Consider the following 17,125-nt stretch of genomic DNA (forward strand, 5'->3'; position numbering starts at 1 on the left):
TGCCTGTGAGGCCCCCGATGCTGGTCTTCTACAGCCACAATTACCCCTCTGCAATACTGCCCACCTGCATGAGCTGCTGGCCAGCTGGCAGCAGGAGGGCATGCTGGTGTGGGCACGGGCCTGGGAGACCTCCCACCATGCGACCCACCTGTGCCAGCACCCCCCTGAGTACCGCAAGGCCTCACCACCTTCCTGAGGAGGCTGGGCCTGATGCCCCCCATCTCCAGCCCAGCTCTCATGGGGCTCTGGGCTGTGGTTCACCACCAGGATGGGGGCCAAGTGCCCAATGGACAAGGGACAGAGACAGGATGACAGAGGTGTTGAGACCTCTTGGTTTATTCTGATTATTTAATATACAATGATGCAACTATGATCCCAAGTGTGCAAAGTTAAAGCCTTCAACTGCAGCTGAGAGGAGAGGGCGGGAATGGTACACCTGGGGATGGTAGTGAGTCAGGAATGATGGGCAGCCTCCTCCCCAGGGCCAGGGACAGGGGGAGTGGCCTGAGGAGCAGGGCCTGGGTAGCCTAGGACCAGGGGAAGGGGGCAGAGACCTCCCTCTGGCCTAGGTCAGGAGCCCAGAAGTGCCACATCATTGAGGGGGCAGCAGCCTGGGAAGGGGCCAGAGGCAGGGCCAGGAGAGCACCATTTCTGGGTGGGGGGTGGGGAGAGAGGTGCCCTACGGGAGAAGCCAGGAGGGGCCACCTGTCCCAGGAGTAGGAGCCGGGCTGGAGCAGGCTGCAGCGAGAAAGACCTGAGGCAGGCACAGGGCCTGAGAGCCCAGGCTGGCTGGGCTCAGGGGGACAGAAGAAGGGGGAACCCAGGGGCCTCCCAGGGCAGCCTGGCCCCAGGAGCAGTCCTGACTCTGCGGGGGATGCCCAGGGAGGGGCCACAGACCCTCAGGGCCTCCCCTTCTCTCTCCCTGGAAAGGAGCTGAGGAACCCCTAGTGCAAATCTGTGGACTGCTCAGTTATGGAGGGACACTGTGCCCAAAGGGGGGCCCTGGGGCGCACCCCCTCCACCGCCTCGGCCTCCACCACTATCTTCAGTACAGCCGCTTCTCGTAACTGTGGGGACAAGGCAGGAGGGGAAGGAGAGTGGGTATGTGGATCCTGCTGCCTTCCCAGATCCCCTTACCCAGACCCTGGACTGCCAGGGCAGCCCCCAGATGTGGGAAAGGCAGTGAGTTGCAGAAGCCCCTGCCTCTCAGCCACGGGGGGCAGCAGGGGGGAAAGAGCAGACTCTGTGCCTTTGTCCTCCCCAGGCCAAGGCTCCCGGAAGAACCAGGCCAGGTCCAGGGATAGCCATGCTCCGTCTGGCCACAGCCACAGCTGGTGGACTGTCCTCAGTGCGGGGGTGGAGAGACAGCTCAGGAAGGCACGGCCCATCCTCACGGAGCAAGCTCAGACCAAGCTGAACCTCTGCTGCCCATGTCTCCACCCCATCCCTGCACGCACAGTGGCCTAGGCCCCTTGTAGTCACTGGGTCCAGTCCAAGACAGGGCAGCCTCAGGCCTGTGGTCAGGGACACCTCTCTGCACCCGAGAAGGGATTTGTGTTTCTGCTAGAGGAGGGGCTACTGCTGGCTGTCCCACCACGGTGCTGGTCCTAGGGTCCATGTCCCACGATTACACCCCAGCACCACCCCCAACCCAATGCCCCCTGCTCCCAGCCAAGGTCCCACCCAGACTGCCCCTGCTCTACTCTACACTTGGCCCGGGCAGCGCGGTTACTTACACGGCAGAAAGGTATAGCTACGGGAGGATGGGGCAGAAAGAGACATAGGTTAGATGCCCGCCTATGCCTTGGGGGACAGGCCCTCTCGACCAGGGCGGGGCCGCATGCCTGTAACTACTGCTGCCAACTAGCACTGCCCCCGCCCACGGTCACCCCAGCACCGGCCCTGGCATCTGTCTCTCTGCCCTTCTCCCTGCTGGAGGGCTCGTGCCCCCAGCCTCCACCTACCTGCCTGGTGCCGCCACCAGCAAGAGCCCAGCACTGCCAGCCCCTGCCACCAGCCACCAAGCTTCTGAGCAAGCAAGGGCTGGGGAGCCTGGGAGAGGCTAGTGGCCACATCTCCCATGCCCTGCTCGGGGGAGATGCCCGAGGGGAGGGGAGGGCCTGCCTGCGGGGGCTAAAGGACAGGGTTCAAGGATGGGCTGGGCCCTGCAGGGGAGGGTGGTGGGGATATCCTGCAGCAGCATCCATCCCTGGTGCAGATGGTCTATGGGGCCCCAGAAACCTCAGCTTGGCCTCTGAACCACGGCCCCACCTGCCCGACCCAGTGCCAGCCAGCTGGGGCAAGGAAGCCACCACACTTACGAGTGCAGGCCATGGACACCACCCTCGATCTGAGCCGACATGGTCCGCTTCTCAAACTTGAGCTCTCCTGAGTACATCATGGACCTGCAGGCAGGTGGGTAGATTAGGTCAGGGGTACCAAGGGCAGAGAAGAGAGAGAAAGAGAAAGGAAGCAAGGCGGAGCCAGGAGACTCCCAGTGCCCCTCCACCTGCTACCCCTCTCGTCACAGCACTCACCGCAGGACAGACAGGCTACGGGCACCGATATCCTGGCAGCCATGCTGGATTCCTGCGATGAGGTAGGGCACGAACTTCTGAATGGAGCCTTTGTCCTGGATGGAGCCCGAGACACCCTGTGCGATCTTCACCTTATCCCCCTCGCTGCGTGGAGGGCGGGGACTAAGCCAAGCAGCTCACGGCTCAGGGGACCCCACCCCAGCTCTCAAGGGTACTGGCAGAGGGGATACCACTGAGAAGGACCCCAAAGCAGCCTCTCCTTGGACTACAGCATAAAAAGCATAGATTCCGAGTCAGGTGACCCAGGTTCTGTCCCAGGTCTGCTACTTGTACCCTGGGCCTCGGTGTCCAGAACTATAGTATGGAGATTGGGCACGATCTTGGGAAGTCAATGGCATGTGGGACCCTGAGGGTTGTGGGCTCATCCGCCTGGGGCCGGGGCTCAGGGCAGGGCACCTGAAGTATCGTTTCTGACTGCTGCTGCTCTTCTCCATGGCATCCAGTGAGCCCATGCCCCGGTACTTCTTGAGCCTCACCCCATCCGAGAAGAAGTACTCGCCGGGGGCCTCCGTGGTGGCGGCGAGCAGGGAGCCCATCATCACTGCAGCGGGCGAGGGGTCAGTGCCTCTAGTCCCACAGCCCTCCTACTGCCCCGCCCAGCTCCCAGCCCCCACCAGCCTGCCCAATAGACCCGCTCACCTGTGGAGGCTCCAAGGGCCAGGGCCTTGACCACGTGCCCCACGGTCTGGATGCCGCCATCGGCTATGACCGGAACCCCAAAGCGCCGAGCGTACTCGGCCACCTTGTACACGGCAGTGCCCTGGGGTCGACCACAGGCCATCACTGCGGGAGGGTACACAAGACAGAGGTGTCAACAGCACCACAGGAGCCAGGTACAGGCCCCTTTCTCCTTGTACCCGACCTCCACTCGGGGAAAAGGGCGGGGCTGGTTGAGGCTTCTGAGGCACAAGATAGGTGGCAGCAAATAACACCGGGGTGAATGTCACTCCAGGAACCTGGACCACCCCATCCATAACAGCACTCTGGGAGACTCTGATGGGGGCAGCGGTACTGGCCCCCAGACTGTGCACTCGGCCTGGGGGTCCCCAGTCTCACCTCGCCCCACGCACTAGCTCCCCCATGAGGCTTGCATTTGAAAGCCCGTTAGCAGGGTTAGGCACTCACGGCCTCCTCTGGGCTACTGGTGTGCATTTCTTTAAGTTTAACTGTCGAAGGTCTTTAAGTGTGAGGTTGGATGTGGGCATTCTAAGAAACCAGTGCTTATCTAGGGATGGATGCGAGGCTGAAGAATATGGAGAAGAGGCCTTCTCCAGAGGGATCTTTCATTCATTTTGTCCCTACTGCACCCCAGGGTTTAGAACAGGGCCTGACACACAGTAGGTGCTCAATTAATATTCGTTAAGTGACTGAGCAAAGGCCTACATTTCACTGAGGTGTCAGCTAAGGTGAAGGGTAGACACTTAAAAGCAGAGGCTCTGGAGACAAAAACGGGGAGATGTTTTTGGTAGAGAAGACCAAATGGGTCATTCAGTGTTCTAGAGAAATGACCCTCACTAGAGGGAGCAAGTACATCCCCTCAGACCAAGCCAGCCCCCACAAGTCAGCCACCAGCCTCCAAGGAGCACCCCTCAACCACATGGGGACACATGTCAGGGTCTCATCCTTCCCCGTTTGTGTCCAGGAACCCACCCCACAAAAGGGCTTCATGACTCCCCAACTGTCACCACATGGTAGCATGGGTGTACATCTTTATACATTCAGGGCATGCTGTCTCCATGTCTTAAGCATCCGCCTTGTCACAAAGCTAATCCGAACTGAAGCTGGCTTCCAACAAGCACCTCAGAGAAGTATTCACACCAGCCATGGGCCTCTAGATTGGGCCTCCTTGACCAGAATCTGAGAAGCAGACTGGCGCACATCCAAAACGCCAGGTAACCTCATCTTACACAAGCTTCCCCCTCAAGTCAGTGACCCAGACAGGCAGAGTCAGAGCCCCAGTTACCCCTGAACCCACCACCCGGGAAGAGGCCTGGCAGACTCAGCACTCAACATGCATCTGTGGATGCATGAAACAGTGAGGCCCTGAGGCCTGGGGAGGCCCAGTGGAGTGTTTGAAGTGGCAGTCACCCATTCTCCTACTGACACTCACCTTCTTGGGTGATGCAGATGGAGCCGCAGCCCATCCCCACACGCAGCCCATCCACACCAGCATCAATCAGGTTCTTGGCCTGAGCTGCTGTCACCACTGGGGAAAGAGGAACAGTGTGAGGATGGCATGCCCCTCCAGTCTAGCTCCCCCCCTACAGAGACCAAAGCCCATTCATTCAGCCCCTCGTCCCCCATGCAGGAGTGATGCCATCACCTAGGGATGGTGAAAGACAGAGAAGAAGTTACACAGTGAGGGGGCAAGGGCTGAGGATGAGAGGGGACCCCACACTCACCATTCCCCCCAATCACCTGGAGGTGGGGGTACTTCTGCTTGACATAGTGCACCATGGCGATCTGATACACAGAGTTCCCTTGGGATGAGTCCTGGGAGAAGGGGGACAGGAAAGCTTAGGCTCAGAGGCTGAGAGTCTGCACTGGGGGAGGGGATGCTGAGTGGACAAACTCCTGAAATCATGAAACATGTTACAAGAACGCACTTTTTTGTGTGTGTGTGTTTTTTTTCTGAGAAAACACTTGACGGCTCTCAGCTGATTCTCAGAGGAGCCTGCTTTCCCCAGAAGGTTAAGCACAGAAATGTATAGTCTCAGAGCAAACACAGCCCTTTCATACCCCCTGTATGGACTGGTCCCCACAGCAAGGACATGTGGCCTGGGGTCGTACCCTGTTCTCACCAACTCACCAGCCAAACAAAATTACTTAACCTCCTGAAAGCCTCAGTTTCTTCATCTGACAAGCGGGCGTGGTAACTGTACTTCAGGGGGCTGTCGGAAGGATGAACTGAGTTTGTCTACATAAAGGTCTTTGTGTGGCGCCTGGTGAGTTGGAAGTTCACAATGAATGTGAGCTATAACTACTGGGGTCAACTTATGAGCACGGAGCACCCTCGGAGGCGCCCACAGTTTGTTCTGAGCTGTCAGAGCACCAGTGACCCTCCTAATTCTGACTCCCACGAGCGCTCAGAGCGGGGAGGAGAGCTGCAAGGAGGGTCACAGGCTTAATGAGGGGTGAACAGGGGTCTCCTAAGCCTCTACTGAGCCACCTGCGCTCCAGAGCAGTGCCCGTACCAGCACTATGACATCGGCGCCTGCCTGGGTGAGCAGGTCCAGGCGGTATTTGTCATCCTCACGGGTGCCCACAGCTGCCCCACACAGCAGCTGCTTGTGGGAATCCTTGGAGGCCAGAGGGTAGTCCCGGTTCTTCTTCAGGTCGGTGCGGGCAATGATGGCCACTAGTTCGTCCTGATCATTGACAATGGGCAGCTTCCCTGACGAGGAATGCAGAGGTAAGATGAAGGAGGAGGCTTCTGGGCACTGGGGTGGGGGTGGGGGGAGAGAGGATGAAAATGGACCACTCCAGAGCATCCACTGAAGTACTCATAACAGCCACTAGGTGACAGCACCCACACAGGAAGTACTCCTAGGTACCTGGACCTCTTCCCAAGGAACAGGAAGCAAAGAAACCTCACAGCCAAGCAGGTTCCTGGAGCTCTTCCTCCCCTGTGGCCTGGCCACAGGAGGGTGGGCAGCCCCTGAGCACTGGCAGCCTTTCACCTGCTGGGCCACAGGCCACAGTGGTCAAAAGCTCCTAGGCAGGGCACAAATCTGAGGCTGTCCTGCAGGGAGGAACATGTGCCCTGCCCAACACCACCCCCAGAGAACAATCCAGTATGAGTCAGGGACTCATTTTGTCAACAGCCCCAATGTCAAAAATATTTAACTGCAAGACTTCTCAGGGCCTTTAATAAGCTAATGTACAATTCTTTATGCAAGATGAGGGATATAGAAAGCAGTATTTTGCAGACTTATAAGACCACAAAGCCCTTTCTTTCTGATGAGTGCTTCACAGGACTAGTTTTTGGGGGAAACATACTGTGAAGATGCTGAATAAGGGACAGGTTTTCCTAAGCCAGGAAAAGGACCTCAGGAATCATGCTCTCGCCTGAGGTTATTCAAACCTTCCCCAGGGCCCAGTCTGGGACCTGGGACAACCTGCAAGGCTGTGAAGGCATGGGGCCTGGGGAACAGAAGCCAGGCTGGGAGGTGTGGAGTTTTTTTGCCTACTCTCTGGTACCTTTCTTGCTGCGCTGCAGGATTTCATTTGCCTCTTTCAATGTCACACCTGCTGGAGCCACCACCAGCTCATTCCGCGGTGTCATCACCTGTGGGGCCAGGAACATTTCCCTGCAGGTTGGCAGGTAAGAAAGAACGGAGCCAGGCCTCCCTCTGGTCCCTGGTCACAGGCACCAGCCTGAGGCCCCAGGGTGTGGGGTCTTCAGTCTGACCCAGCCACCCTTTCCCTGCCCTGCAGGTACCTCACTAAGGAGGGTGGTGTGGTCCTTCTCAGCGAGAAAGTCAATGTCTCGGGAGGTGACGATGCCCACCAGCTTGCTGCCCATGGTGCCCGTCTCAGTGATGGGGATGCCAGAGAAGCCATGCCGAATCTTGGCCTCCAGCACATCGCCTACGGTGTGTGAGGGGCTCAGCACCACGGGGTCTGTGATGAAGCCCTGTTCAAATTTCTGCGGGCAGAGAAAGAGGGAGGAAAAGGCTGGAAGAAAGTTAGAGGTGGTGTACAGCCTGGCCACAGGTGGCAGCGGGTGTCCTGGCCATGCCACAGAGGAGCCAGGGCCCTCAATGGGTGAGAGACTGGTAGGAAAATGAGGGCTGGGCCCCCATTGTGGAGAAGGGCAGACAAGACCCCACAACAATCAGCCAGGGAATGCAGCAGCCTGCAGGGCTAGCAAGGGATGGTGAGAGGATCTGAGGGGTGGGGGCGGACGGTGGCATCTTCTTTCTGGGGATGGGCCTGGTACTTGCCTTGACCTTCCGCACCTCGTTGGCCTGGAACTCTGGGGTGCAGTTGTGGTGAATGAAACCAATACCGCCCATCAGCTGGGGTGGAAGGGAAGCGTAGTCAGAGCCAGGGGGCCAGCCCTCCTCACTCTGCAAAGCCCACCTCTGATTCCAATTCCTCCTGATGTCCAGCCAACTCTGTTCAGTCCCCTTGGCCCTGGGGTCCCCACCCATGTGCCCAACTCACAGCCATCGCGATGGCCATGTCAGCCTCTGTCACAGTGTCCATGGGAGAGGAGATGAGTGGCGTCTTCAACGTGATCTTCCGAGTCAGGGCTGAAGTCAGGTCCTGAGGATGGAGGCAGAGTCTATGTGAAGAGTTTTATCATTCACTTGACAAACATCTGCTGAGCTCCTACATGTACCCAGCACCAGGACAGCCCTGGGGACACAGCAGTGCACAAGGCAGACAAGTCCCTGCCATCTCTCCTGGAGCTGACCTTCTACTTGGGAAGAAAAGTGATGGAAAACCTGTACAAGATGATTTTCGTCAGGACATAGGCTCCAGAGAAAAACAATAAGGCCAAGTGACCCTGGAAGAAGAATGTGGTGGTCAGGGAAAGCCTCCCTCTCAGGAGCTGACCAGTGGAAGCCAATCAAGGGAAAGTCTGAGGGCCTGTCGTCCCAGGCCGAGGGAGGCATTTGTGAAACCCGCCTCTGATTCCCACTCTTCCTGAAGCGTAGTGGAGAAAGACAAAGAAGGCCAGTGGGGTAGAGGGCAGGAGGCAGGGGCTGAGGGGCAAGAGGCAGGTGGGGGGCCAGGATGTGTAGCCTTGAAAGCCAGGGAGGCGAGTTTAGATTGGATTCTGAGATGAAAAGCCACTGGAGGGTCTGAGGCAGAAGAGAGACATGATCTGATGTACATTTTAAAGAGGTTGCTCAGGGTCTGATGTGGAGAACGGATTCTAGGCGGCAAGGCCTGAGGCAGGGAGACCACCAAGGAGGCTGCTGACAGGGCCAGGCAGGAGAAGCTGATGACTAGGAGGGACAAGGTGCGGGAAGGAGCCTATTAGACATCCAGGAAAGTAGGTGACGAAGCGTCTTCCACTTAAGAAGAGCTCAGGACTGCAAATATACATTTGGGAGGCATCTGCCTATGAACAGTAGGTCAGACCAGATCAGAGCCCTCCGAGATTCAGGCCAACAGTGTGGATCCCATCCCCCAAAACACTCAGACATGGACTGTGGTATATAATTTTTGGGGATTTAAGGCCCCTAAAGTCCATCTACAGACCCTGGCTCAGAACCCTGGCCCTGTAGTCTAGACAACGCCCCCTTCTGCTCTCTCATCATACCACAGAAGAGCCACAGCCTTCCTGACAGAGGCCACAGGACAGGTCAGCCGGCAGGGGTCTCTTCTATCCCTCTCTTTCCAGCACACTGCCTAGGCTCCAGCACAAAGCCAGGGTGCTAGGTAAACTGCGGTAAACTCAATAGCTGATGGTTGCTATCATAAGGGAAATACCCAAAATAGCCCAAATTTCCTCCTAAATATCTGTCTGGGTCAGCACTGGCTACACAGGCTAGAAGTGACCTTCTCCAACATATAAGTGATCCAGGCACCCTGGGGCCCTCTGGCCTTTCATGGGAATCAGACCACAATAAATATCAATAACAGCAAAAGGAAAGAAACTGTTTCTTAATGTGTAAGAATTCATCATAAAATAATCTAACTTTTCCACGAAATGGCTTACACCCATCAACACTACCCTTGGCTCCTAGGAGTTCATCGTATGTTAACTGTGTAAAGGACATTGCCCATTCATCTGGCTCATTGCTGAGCCCCTCCGGTAAAGCAAGGCACTGTGTTTCCTTGTATTCGTCCAAAATCTAACTCCTTCAAACCCTCTTTTAGATTCTTGTATGTTGTAGATCCACAAACAAGTCTGTCCACTTCATTCAAAGTCTTCATAATTTTATTGGCTTCTATCATTTCCTTACTCAGCATTTCAGACAACATCCAATCCTTCTGGTCTATGGTAATAAGGCAGCCACACCCATGCCCACCCCCTCCTAGGGCCTTCTTGACCCTCACACCTCAGGCTCTGTCAGGCACAGAGAGCCCTCTGGCCCGGTGCCAGGCCCACCACGCAGGAAACCCTTGCATCCCCACTCCTGCCTCTGCCCCATTAGGCATAACCCACTGCACAGTGCCAGTTTCTCTGGCACCAATAAAGGCCGCATCCACCACACTCCCAAGGAAGGTCTCCCCTACACCCTGCCCTTGAGCAAGAAGTCACCCTCTTCTCCACATACACAGCCCCTCTCCCCCATCAACGGAAGAGGTACTCACCACCTCATCAGCTACGAAGTCTATGAATCCTGGGAGAATCAGGAAGTCACTGTGAAGAGAGAAAAGCAAGTGTTACTAAGTGAGGAGGGTACCAGCAAGGGGCAGGACCTACCATGCCAGGGAGGCAGCATGGGGGTGGGGAGAGGGGCAGGACTGGAGCCCCCCCTGATTCCTGCTGCGCCGCCAGGGCTGACCCACCCTCGTGCCCCTCACTAGCATCTTGGCAACTCCAGCCCAGAGAGCTAGAGCCAAAGACTGTGGGAGGTCTGTGGACCCAGGATGCCACCAAGTCAGTTGGCCCAAAATGTCCATTGCCTTCAGGACTCAGAGTTTGTCAAGGGACACAGAAGTTCCTGTTATGCCACACAGGAGATACAGTGCCTGCCCTTAAAAACTTCTCAATCTTGATAGGGGGAGACAATAAGCAAACATGGAATGAACCTGAGAGCAGTTCAGTAGTGCAGCATGGCATGAACACCACACAGCACACAGCACACAGCACAGGATAAGCTGCACAGCCCATGCCGGGGCTGCTGAGTCACACAGGGTTCAGAACAGCATGGAGGGACCCCGGGGGGCTGAGCGTGGGGCATGTTCGGACAGAGCAGGCATTGGCAAATGTTTGCACAGTTGGACTGGAGCAACTAACAGACATCGCCTGGGATGGGAAAGGGGAGGAAGGTCCTCACAGTTAGGACCAGGACACTGGGTCCCCATCCAAAGCATGGCAGCTGCCAACTCTAAGGTTGGCCATGGTCACAGCGAACCCCAGAAGGTCTGCATAGGTGTGGCAAGGCCCAGTGCCACAGCCCAGGGGCCCCGATAGGCTCAATCTGCCTATCACAGGGCCTTGACAGACACACCCAAATGCAAATGTCCCACACTTCAGGAACACCTCCAACTGGACTAAGCAAAGTAGAGGCACCCCAGCACAGGAAGGAAAAACTACAGGGTGGATGGGAGGGGGAGGGTCTCTAATCTGCCCCAGGCCCTTGAGCAACTCCTAGGAATTTCCCTAGGGAGTGTCCCTGGGCAACTCCAGTGAAAAATATATCAAAGAGATACTCTCTCCCCCATCATCAAAGACCACCAAAGAAATAAAGAATCTTAACTGCCCTGCCCCTGCCCCTCAGCAGCCCCTCTTCCGTAAAGTGAAGAGGCCTTTGTGGCTCCCTTAAAGGCCAGAGAAGAAATGCTGGGGTTTGGGCCCCTTGGCATTTTCTAGGTATTACATACATCCCTCACCTGGCCCACACCCCAACTACAGACAGGCAAGAGGAGACACTCCTCAGGAGTGACTAGGTGTCCTGTGTCTAGGGAAACTGCCTGCCAAGCAGGAGTGCTTACAGGCAAGGACAGGGACTGGCAGGAGACAGGGCAGGGATGCTCTTGGCTTGCCAGCATCCCCACTCCGCCCCAGTCCCAGGTTCTGATGCTCCTTCCTGGCAGGGCCACAGTCCTGCAGCCAGGAGAGCTAGTGCCAGGCCTGCAGCAGGCAGGACGGTTGGCTCAGAGCCCACAGAAAAGCAGACTAAGCCAGAGGCAAATGGTTGGTCTTGTCCTCCTCCCAAATCCCAGGTGGGGTGGGTTTGGGGGTGGTAGTCACAGAATACTCATGTCCAGGGGAGCACTAGTGCTAACCTGTGGGCACCCAGGGGCACAAGTGGGAAGAGGGCTGGACTGAACAGTGGAAAAAGGAGCCATCCCAACTGCCCAGCTGGGCCTCCCCTGGGGGTAACACCCAAGCAGCTGCCTTAGCTAGGCTCCAGGGCCCCCTCTGTTCTCGTGGTGACGCTGGGAGTGAGGGTGTCCTGGACCAAGGTCTGAGACAAGTCTCCATAACTCCCACATTTCGTCTTCCCACACGCGGAAAGGCCCATCCACACGGCCAAGATGCCCATGAGAGGGGGAAGGGGGACGATCGGACCCAGATCTGGCCAGAAACAGGGCATGGCACCGAGGGACGTGATGTCGCTATGCCACGTCCGTCTACTCGCGGCGCGGGCCGCCTTCCTTCCCTTGCCCAGTTCTCCCCGCCCCCCGCCGCCCAAGTCGCTCGAATCGGGCCCGGGAACACGGGCGTCACCGAGCGGAGCGCGGTGCACGTGCAAGGCCGGGGCCGGGGGATCGCGGCGTGTCGGTGTGCGCACCCAGGTGGGGCTGAGGGCCCCTGGGCTTACTTGTAGGTGAGGCCGTCGGCGTTCGCGAAGAGCTGCTGCGCGGTGAGCCCATCCTCGGGCACGTAGCCGGTGCCGCCGCTGATCAGGTAGTCCGCCATGCTGCCGGGAGACACCGCGACCCGACATAAACACCCGCGCGGGCCGCCCCGCCGCTGCTGCTGCTGCTGCTGCTGCTGACGCCGCGGCCACGCTGCCGCCGCGGGCCGGGCAGGCCGGGGGCGGGGGCTGCGGCAGCGGCGGGGCGGGCCCGGGCCACCGCCCTCTCCTCCCGCCCCTCCCCCGGGAGGCCGCCGTCCCCGCCCTGCGCCGCACAAAGGGCCCCGCGGAGGCCGGCCCAGCCGCCGCGGCCGCACGCTCGCGCAGGGCCACCCGCAGTGGCACAGCGGGGGCTGGGGATGGGGGTGTGGGTGCAACCGAGGAGGGGGCTGAGCCAGGCCGGGACACGCCCCCTCCGCCGCGTCTCTTCCCGCCTCCTAGACCCCCCGCAGCGCATCCCCACGCTCGCCCCCAGCCTGGGCCACCGCAGGCCACCCGGCCTCCGCCAGCCTGAGTCTACTCTGGCCCTAGTCCCCATCCCCAGGGGTACCTCTAACATGGTTTACTTTTCCCCAAGACTAAGGCCCAGACTCTGATCTGGGCCCGGAGCTCTGAGGAAGTGGTTTGAACTCACAGCTCCCCGACACACAGTAGTTTAAGGTTGTACCCTCTGAGCAGTGTACCCTCCCTCGTGACTCCCCCCAAACCCGACATCATTCCAAGGGGGCAGGCATTCTTAACAATGACACTCCCTGACCTTTGTGTGGCCTTAGAACTCTCTGCAGTTTACAAGGCATTTTTCATAAATGATCACATTTACTCTACAATCTATTAATTGCCAATTATTAGGTACCCTCATTTTATGGATGCAAAACCTACAGTTCAGAAGGGAGGGAGGGGCAGCCCTGCTTCTGTCGCCCTGTCCAGTGCTTCAGTCTGACATCCCTGTCCAATCCCCAGCTCAGAAAGTGGTGGGGTACCAGGGGTTTTAACCCCAGAGAGGAAAGTTCATTTTCCTTTGGGAGGGTAGTGTGATGGGCAGATGAGTGAGGATCACAGGCCTGGCTTAGCCAAGTACGTATGCATACAAATTGGGACAGATGCTTGGGAAGTTCTGAGAATTTCCCAAAGTAGAAGTGTGGTCACTGTGGGTGCCCAGCAAGACCCAGATTTCCACATGGGGGCAGTAAGATTAGGTAGCAAATTGATTCACATGGGCAGAGGTAGGGTAGCAGGGAGGAGACCCTTCCCTCTTGTGTGACCAGAACTGCTAATGCGACTGCCTGACCAAAAGCTAAAGAGCATGGGGCCGGCCCAGTGGCGCAGCAGTTAAGTGTGCATGTTCCGCTTTGGCAGCACGGGGTTCACCGGCCGGGGTTTGTCAGTTCGGATCCTGGGTGAGGACATGGCACCGCTTGGCAAGCCATGCTGTGGTAGGCGTCCCACATATAAAGTAGAGGAAGATGGGCACGGATGTTAGCTCAGGGCCAGTCTTCCTCAGCAAAAAAAAAAGAGGAGGATTGGCAGCAGATGTTAGCTCAGGGCTGATCTTCCTCAAAAAAAAAAAAAAAAGAAAAGAAAGAAAGAAAAAAGAAAAAAAAGCTAAAGAGCAGATTCCTATCCCCTCCAAATTCCCAAATTCCCAATTCCACCATCTCCTCCTTCTGTCCTCCTGTGGTCCCCACAGCTCACTTCTTGGTGAGGTGAGCGAAAGGCAGGGCAGGGACACAGTTCTCTCTCTGGCAAGGTGGCTGTCTGTGATGCTCCCTCCCTCCTTCCTCAGCTCTGGGAGGCTGGTTTGTTTACCTTTCAGCGGTGTGGTGGCAGCCAGGCCCAGGGGAGGCTCCATGGGATGCCCAGCCTCCCACAATGACGCCCCCGGGACCCTGCCAGGAAAACACAGACTGTTCCATCTGTGTGCAGAGGGAAGGGGCGGCTTCCCACAGAGCTGGGGCGATGAGGCCTGTGAGACTGAGAGTGCTAGAGGAGACTCACAGACGTCCACAGTGTCCTCTCTCCTCTAACTGTGAGGGACCAGAACATCATAGACCCCAAGCTTCCTTCTCCACCAGAGGAGCCCCAAGGAGGCCTCCTGATGGGGGCCTCTGAAGGTCCTCTGGCATGGAAAAGGAGGGAGCGGACCTGCTGGGATTCTCTGCTGAGTGGGGGCTGTGGCCAGCTTGCCAGGGATGTTTGGGAAGCACTTGACTCCTCAGCACTCATAGACTCATCCAGAGTGCCTGTGCCATATGGGGGAATGGGGGTTACCCTCAGGGAACAGTACTAGGACCTCTCACTGGAGGTCCCCCTCCAGGCAGAAGAGAGAGACCAGCCAGAGAAAGCACCCTGGCCATCCAGAGCTGCCCTGGACACCTTTCTAGCCACAGAAGGATAGGGCTATAATGGCAATTGCAGACACAGAGCACAGGCTGACCCTATGGTCTCTTTGGGTCTCTAAGGGACCTGCTCTGGGTCACTTTCCCCTACAGCATGGGTCAGGAATGGCTAGGGTACTATTCAGGGTTCCACCAGGGCTGGGGCCCAGGTCAGCAGCTGGGTTCTGCCATCTCAGGTGACCTTAATGTGACACCTGCCCCAGCCTAGAACTCAGACCCAGGGGAGGAGGCTGCCAGGCTGCATTGTGGGGAGGGTCCCCTTCCCAGTGACAATAGACTTGACAGCCCCACTCCCTTCTCCTGCTGCCCCACAGCCCCTCCTGCTTTGACCTGTGTCAGGGCTCCTCATTACTCTAAGCTGCTGGGCTCAGCCCTGGGTTAGGCTGTCCTTTTCCAGAAACTGTTAATCCACTCCCCCAGCCCCCCCACCCCCACCACTTTCCTCCTCCCTCTTCCTGATCTTCCCCAGCTGCTTCCTCCATAGGGCAGAGACACTGAGGAAACCAGTGGGCCTCCTCAGCCCAAGGAAGAGGTGTTGGTCCCCTGAGATTCCCACCTGGCAGCTGTGAGGGCAGCAGGGCAGGAGAGCAGCCTGAGCCCCTTCCTCAGAGTAGTGGGGGAATAGTGCCCAACTGGGCACCAAGGTCGAGGCTGGGAGCCCAGAGGTCTCTATCTAGTCCACAGCTGTTTGAAGGGACAAGATTTCAAAACATTTTTGAGGAGAAGACTGGGGGTGGGGGTAGGGGGGAAAAAGAGGTAACAACAACATTGGCATTGTTGAACTGGGACAGGGGACACGGTTTGCCCAAGTTCAAGCCAGAGAGCAGTAACACTGGCCTCAGACCCAGGACTTCTCATCCAGCCCTGTCGTCTTCCCACAGCTCTAAGCTAGTGATGGCAGATGGAGGTCTAGCCAGCAGGTTTTGAATCTCATTACACCACCTAGCTGGGGTTCAGGTTTTACAATGCTCTTCAGAGCCTGGTTGGGGGTGGGAATGGCCCCTTGATGCAAAGTACAATCTGGAGAAGGGATGCTCCTGCATGGCCCAGGTCTGAGCTCTGAAACGATACTTTTGCAATATCTGCTCTAACCAAGACACTGCCTCCATCAAGCCCCCAAGTGCCCCAGCCTGCTCCCTAACCTCCTGTGGGCTCTCCTTATTGCCCTGGTTCCTGAGCCCCAGTAGCTGGATTTCCAGGATGGGAGGAAGGATAGGGTCGCCCAAACCTGAAGCAGTTCTAGAGAGGCCCCCCATGGGGGCAGGAGAGCCAGGCTTCACTCAATAGCCCCTTAAGCCCTTAAAAGTTCTTACATAAGCGGCCAGCCCCTGAGCGGAGCTGCAGGGCTAATTCCCCCAGACCACCCCCCCAACCCAGCTTCCAGGTCACCTCCCCAAGCTGCTGAGCACCAACAGATGGGGCAGAGAAAGAAGTCCAAATCCTCTGGACCGGAAGGATAGCGGGATTGCATTTCAAGCTGCGATACAATCCAGAGATTAGTCACTGTCTCCTTTTCAGTCAGTCCTCCTGGGTCCCAGCTCAACACCCCCACTCTTCCTCCAGTGACCCTTACAGACCCCAGCACACTAAAGGCAGGAGAGGGTCCTGAATCTTAGGAGAGACCCTGAGGTGAGCTGCACTGGCAGCCTCATCACACCTCAGTGAATGGTCAAGAGGGGACAGTGTCCTCGCCCGGCTCTGAGGAGGCGATCCATCTGGACACCTACACCTGCCAGTAAGACTCTGAAGACAGTTCTAGGAAGAAACAGCTAAGGAGGACTAAGCAAAGTTGAACAGAAACTCCAACAAGCACTGTTTGAACCTCAGGAGCCACTTGGACCAGGCGTCGTTGGGTGTGTAGACGAGGTCCGATCCTGGGCTAAGATTTTAGGGAGCGTTTTTCGGACCTGCAGCACTGAACCCTTTGCACAGTTCCCGCCTGCATGCCCCAACTAAAGCTGGCTGCGTGGCGTCTGAGCCCAGTTTTAGGAAGTTAGAGGTTGGCGCTGTTAGAGCGCAAAGGTGGTGGGACCTGCCCCTCCCTTCCCCCCGCAGCGCTGCCTGGTTCCCGGAGCCGCCGCGCCCGCCCCGGATGCGCCCCGCGCGCTCTGCCCTGGGCGTCACCTCTCCGGCTCGTAGCCGGCCTGCAGCAGGCGGGCGCTGTACCGCTGCGCCGCCGTCTCGTGTCCCGGGTGTTGCCGGGCTCCGGGCTCCAGAACAGCGGCGGCTCCGTCTCCCTGCAGCGGCGGCGGGAGCGGCCCCGACCCAGCTGGCAGAGCCAGGGGCCCCTCCATGCGGAGGCCGCGGCGCGGGGCGGGCGGGAGCCTCTCCGCCTGGAGGCTCCCGGGGCCCGGGCTGGGGACTGAGCGCAGCCCAGCTTGGGCCCGGAGAGGGGGCGGGGCCTCCGGGGCGGGGGCGGGGCTCGAGTGATGGGGCGGGGCATCTCGGGAGAGGGAGGATCCTCTGGGCTCCGCCGCTGCACCGCGCTTCTCCGCGTCCCGCCCCTCTGCTCAGCTGCCCAGACTCAGCCGGTGTGTCTCATCCCGGATCACGGGGAGATGGAGGTGCAACAGCAAAGAGCCCCGGCATCTTCGCCGCCGTCCAGACCCTCCAGTTTCTCCTGGTCCCTCCCGAGGAAAAC

The 17,125-nt window shown here is 58.0% G+C and overlaps 1 protein-coding gene across 4 annotated transcripts; it reads right to left on the bottom strand.

Annotated features, from left to right (window-relative positions):
- Positions 1-309: 309 nt before the first annotated feature.
- On the bottom strand, positions 310-16,879 carry IMPDH1 (inosine monophosphate dehydrogenase 1). 4 transcript variants are annotated; one of them, XM_070512898.1, is made up of 16 exons: positions 16,609-16,879; positions 12,053-12,151; positions 9,873-9,921; positions 7,767-7,868; positions 7,544-7,618; positions 7,039-7,245; positions 6,798-6,885; positions 5,792-5,991; positions 5,000-5,090; positions 4,708-4,803; positions 3,237-3,380; positions 2,994-3,138; positions 2,538-2,681; positions 2,322-2,405; positions 1,737-1,753; positions 310-1,067 (listed from the first exon to the last, which is right to left on the bottom strand). In XM_070512898.1, exons 1-16 carry the CDS (start codon positions 16,776-16,778, stop codon positions 967-969), a joined length of 1,812 nt encoding a protein of 603 aa, XP_070368999.1. In that variant the 5' UTR covers positions 16,779-16,879; the 3' UTR covers positions 310-966. The 4 variants fall into 4 exon arrangements, with proteins under 4 accessions (XP_070368999.1, XP_070369012.1, XP_070369003.1 ...); XM_070512911.1 differs by lacking the exon at positions 1,737-1,753 and adding an exon at positions 13,895-13,974 and having other exon boundaries at positions 16,609-16,874; XM_070512902.1 differs by lacking the exon at positions 16,609-16,879 and adding an exon at positions 13,895-13,974.
- Between the last annotated feature and the right edge of the window lie 246 nt (positions 16,880-17,125).

The sequence above is a fragment of the Equus asinus genome, chromosome 1, assembly GCF_041296235.1.
Source record: "Equus asinus isolate D_3611 breed Donkey chromosome 1, EquAss-T2T_v2, whole genome shotgun sequence".
Classification (NCBI taxonomy): domain Eukaryota; kingdom Metazoa; phylum Chordata; class Mammalia; order Perissodactyla; family Equidae; genus Equus; species Equus asinus.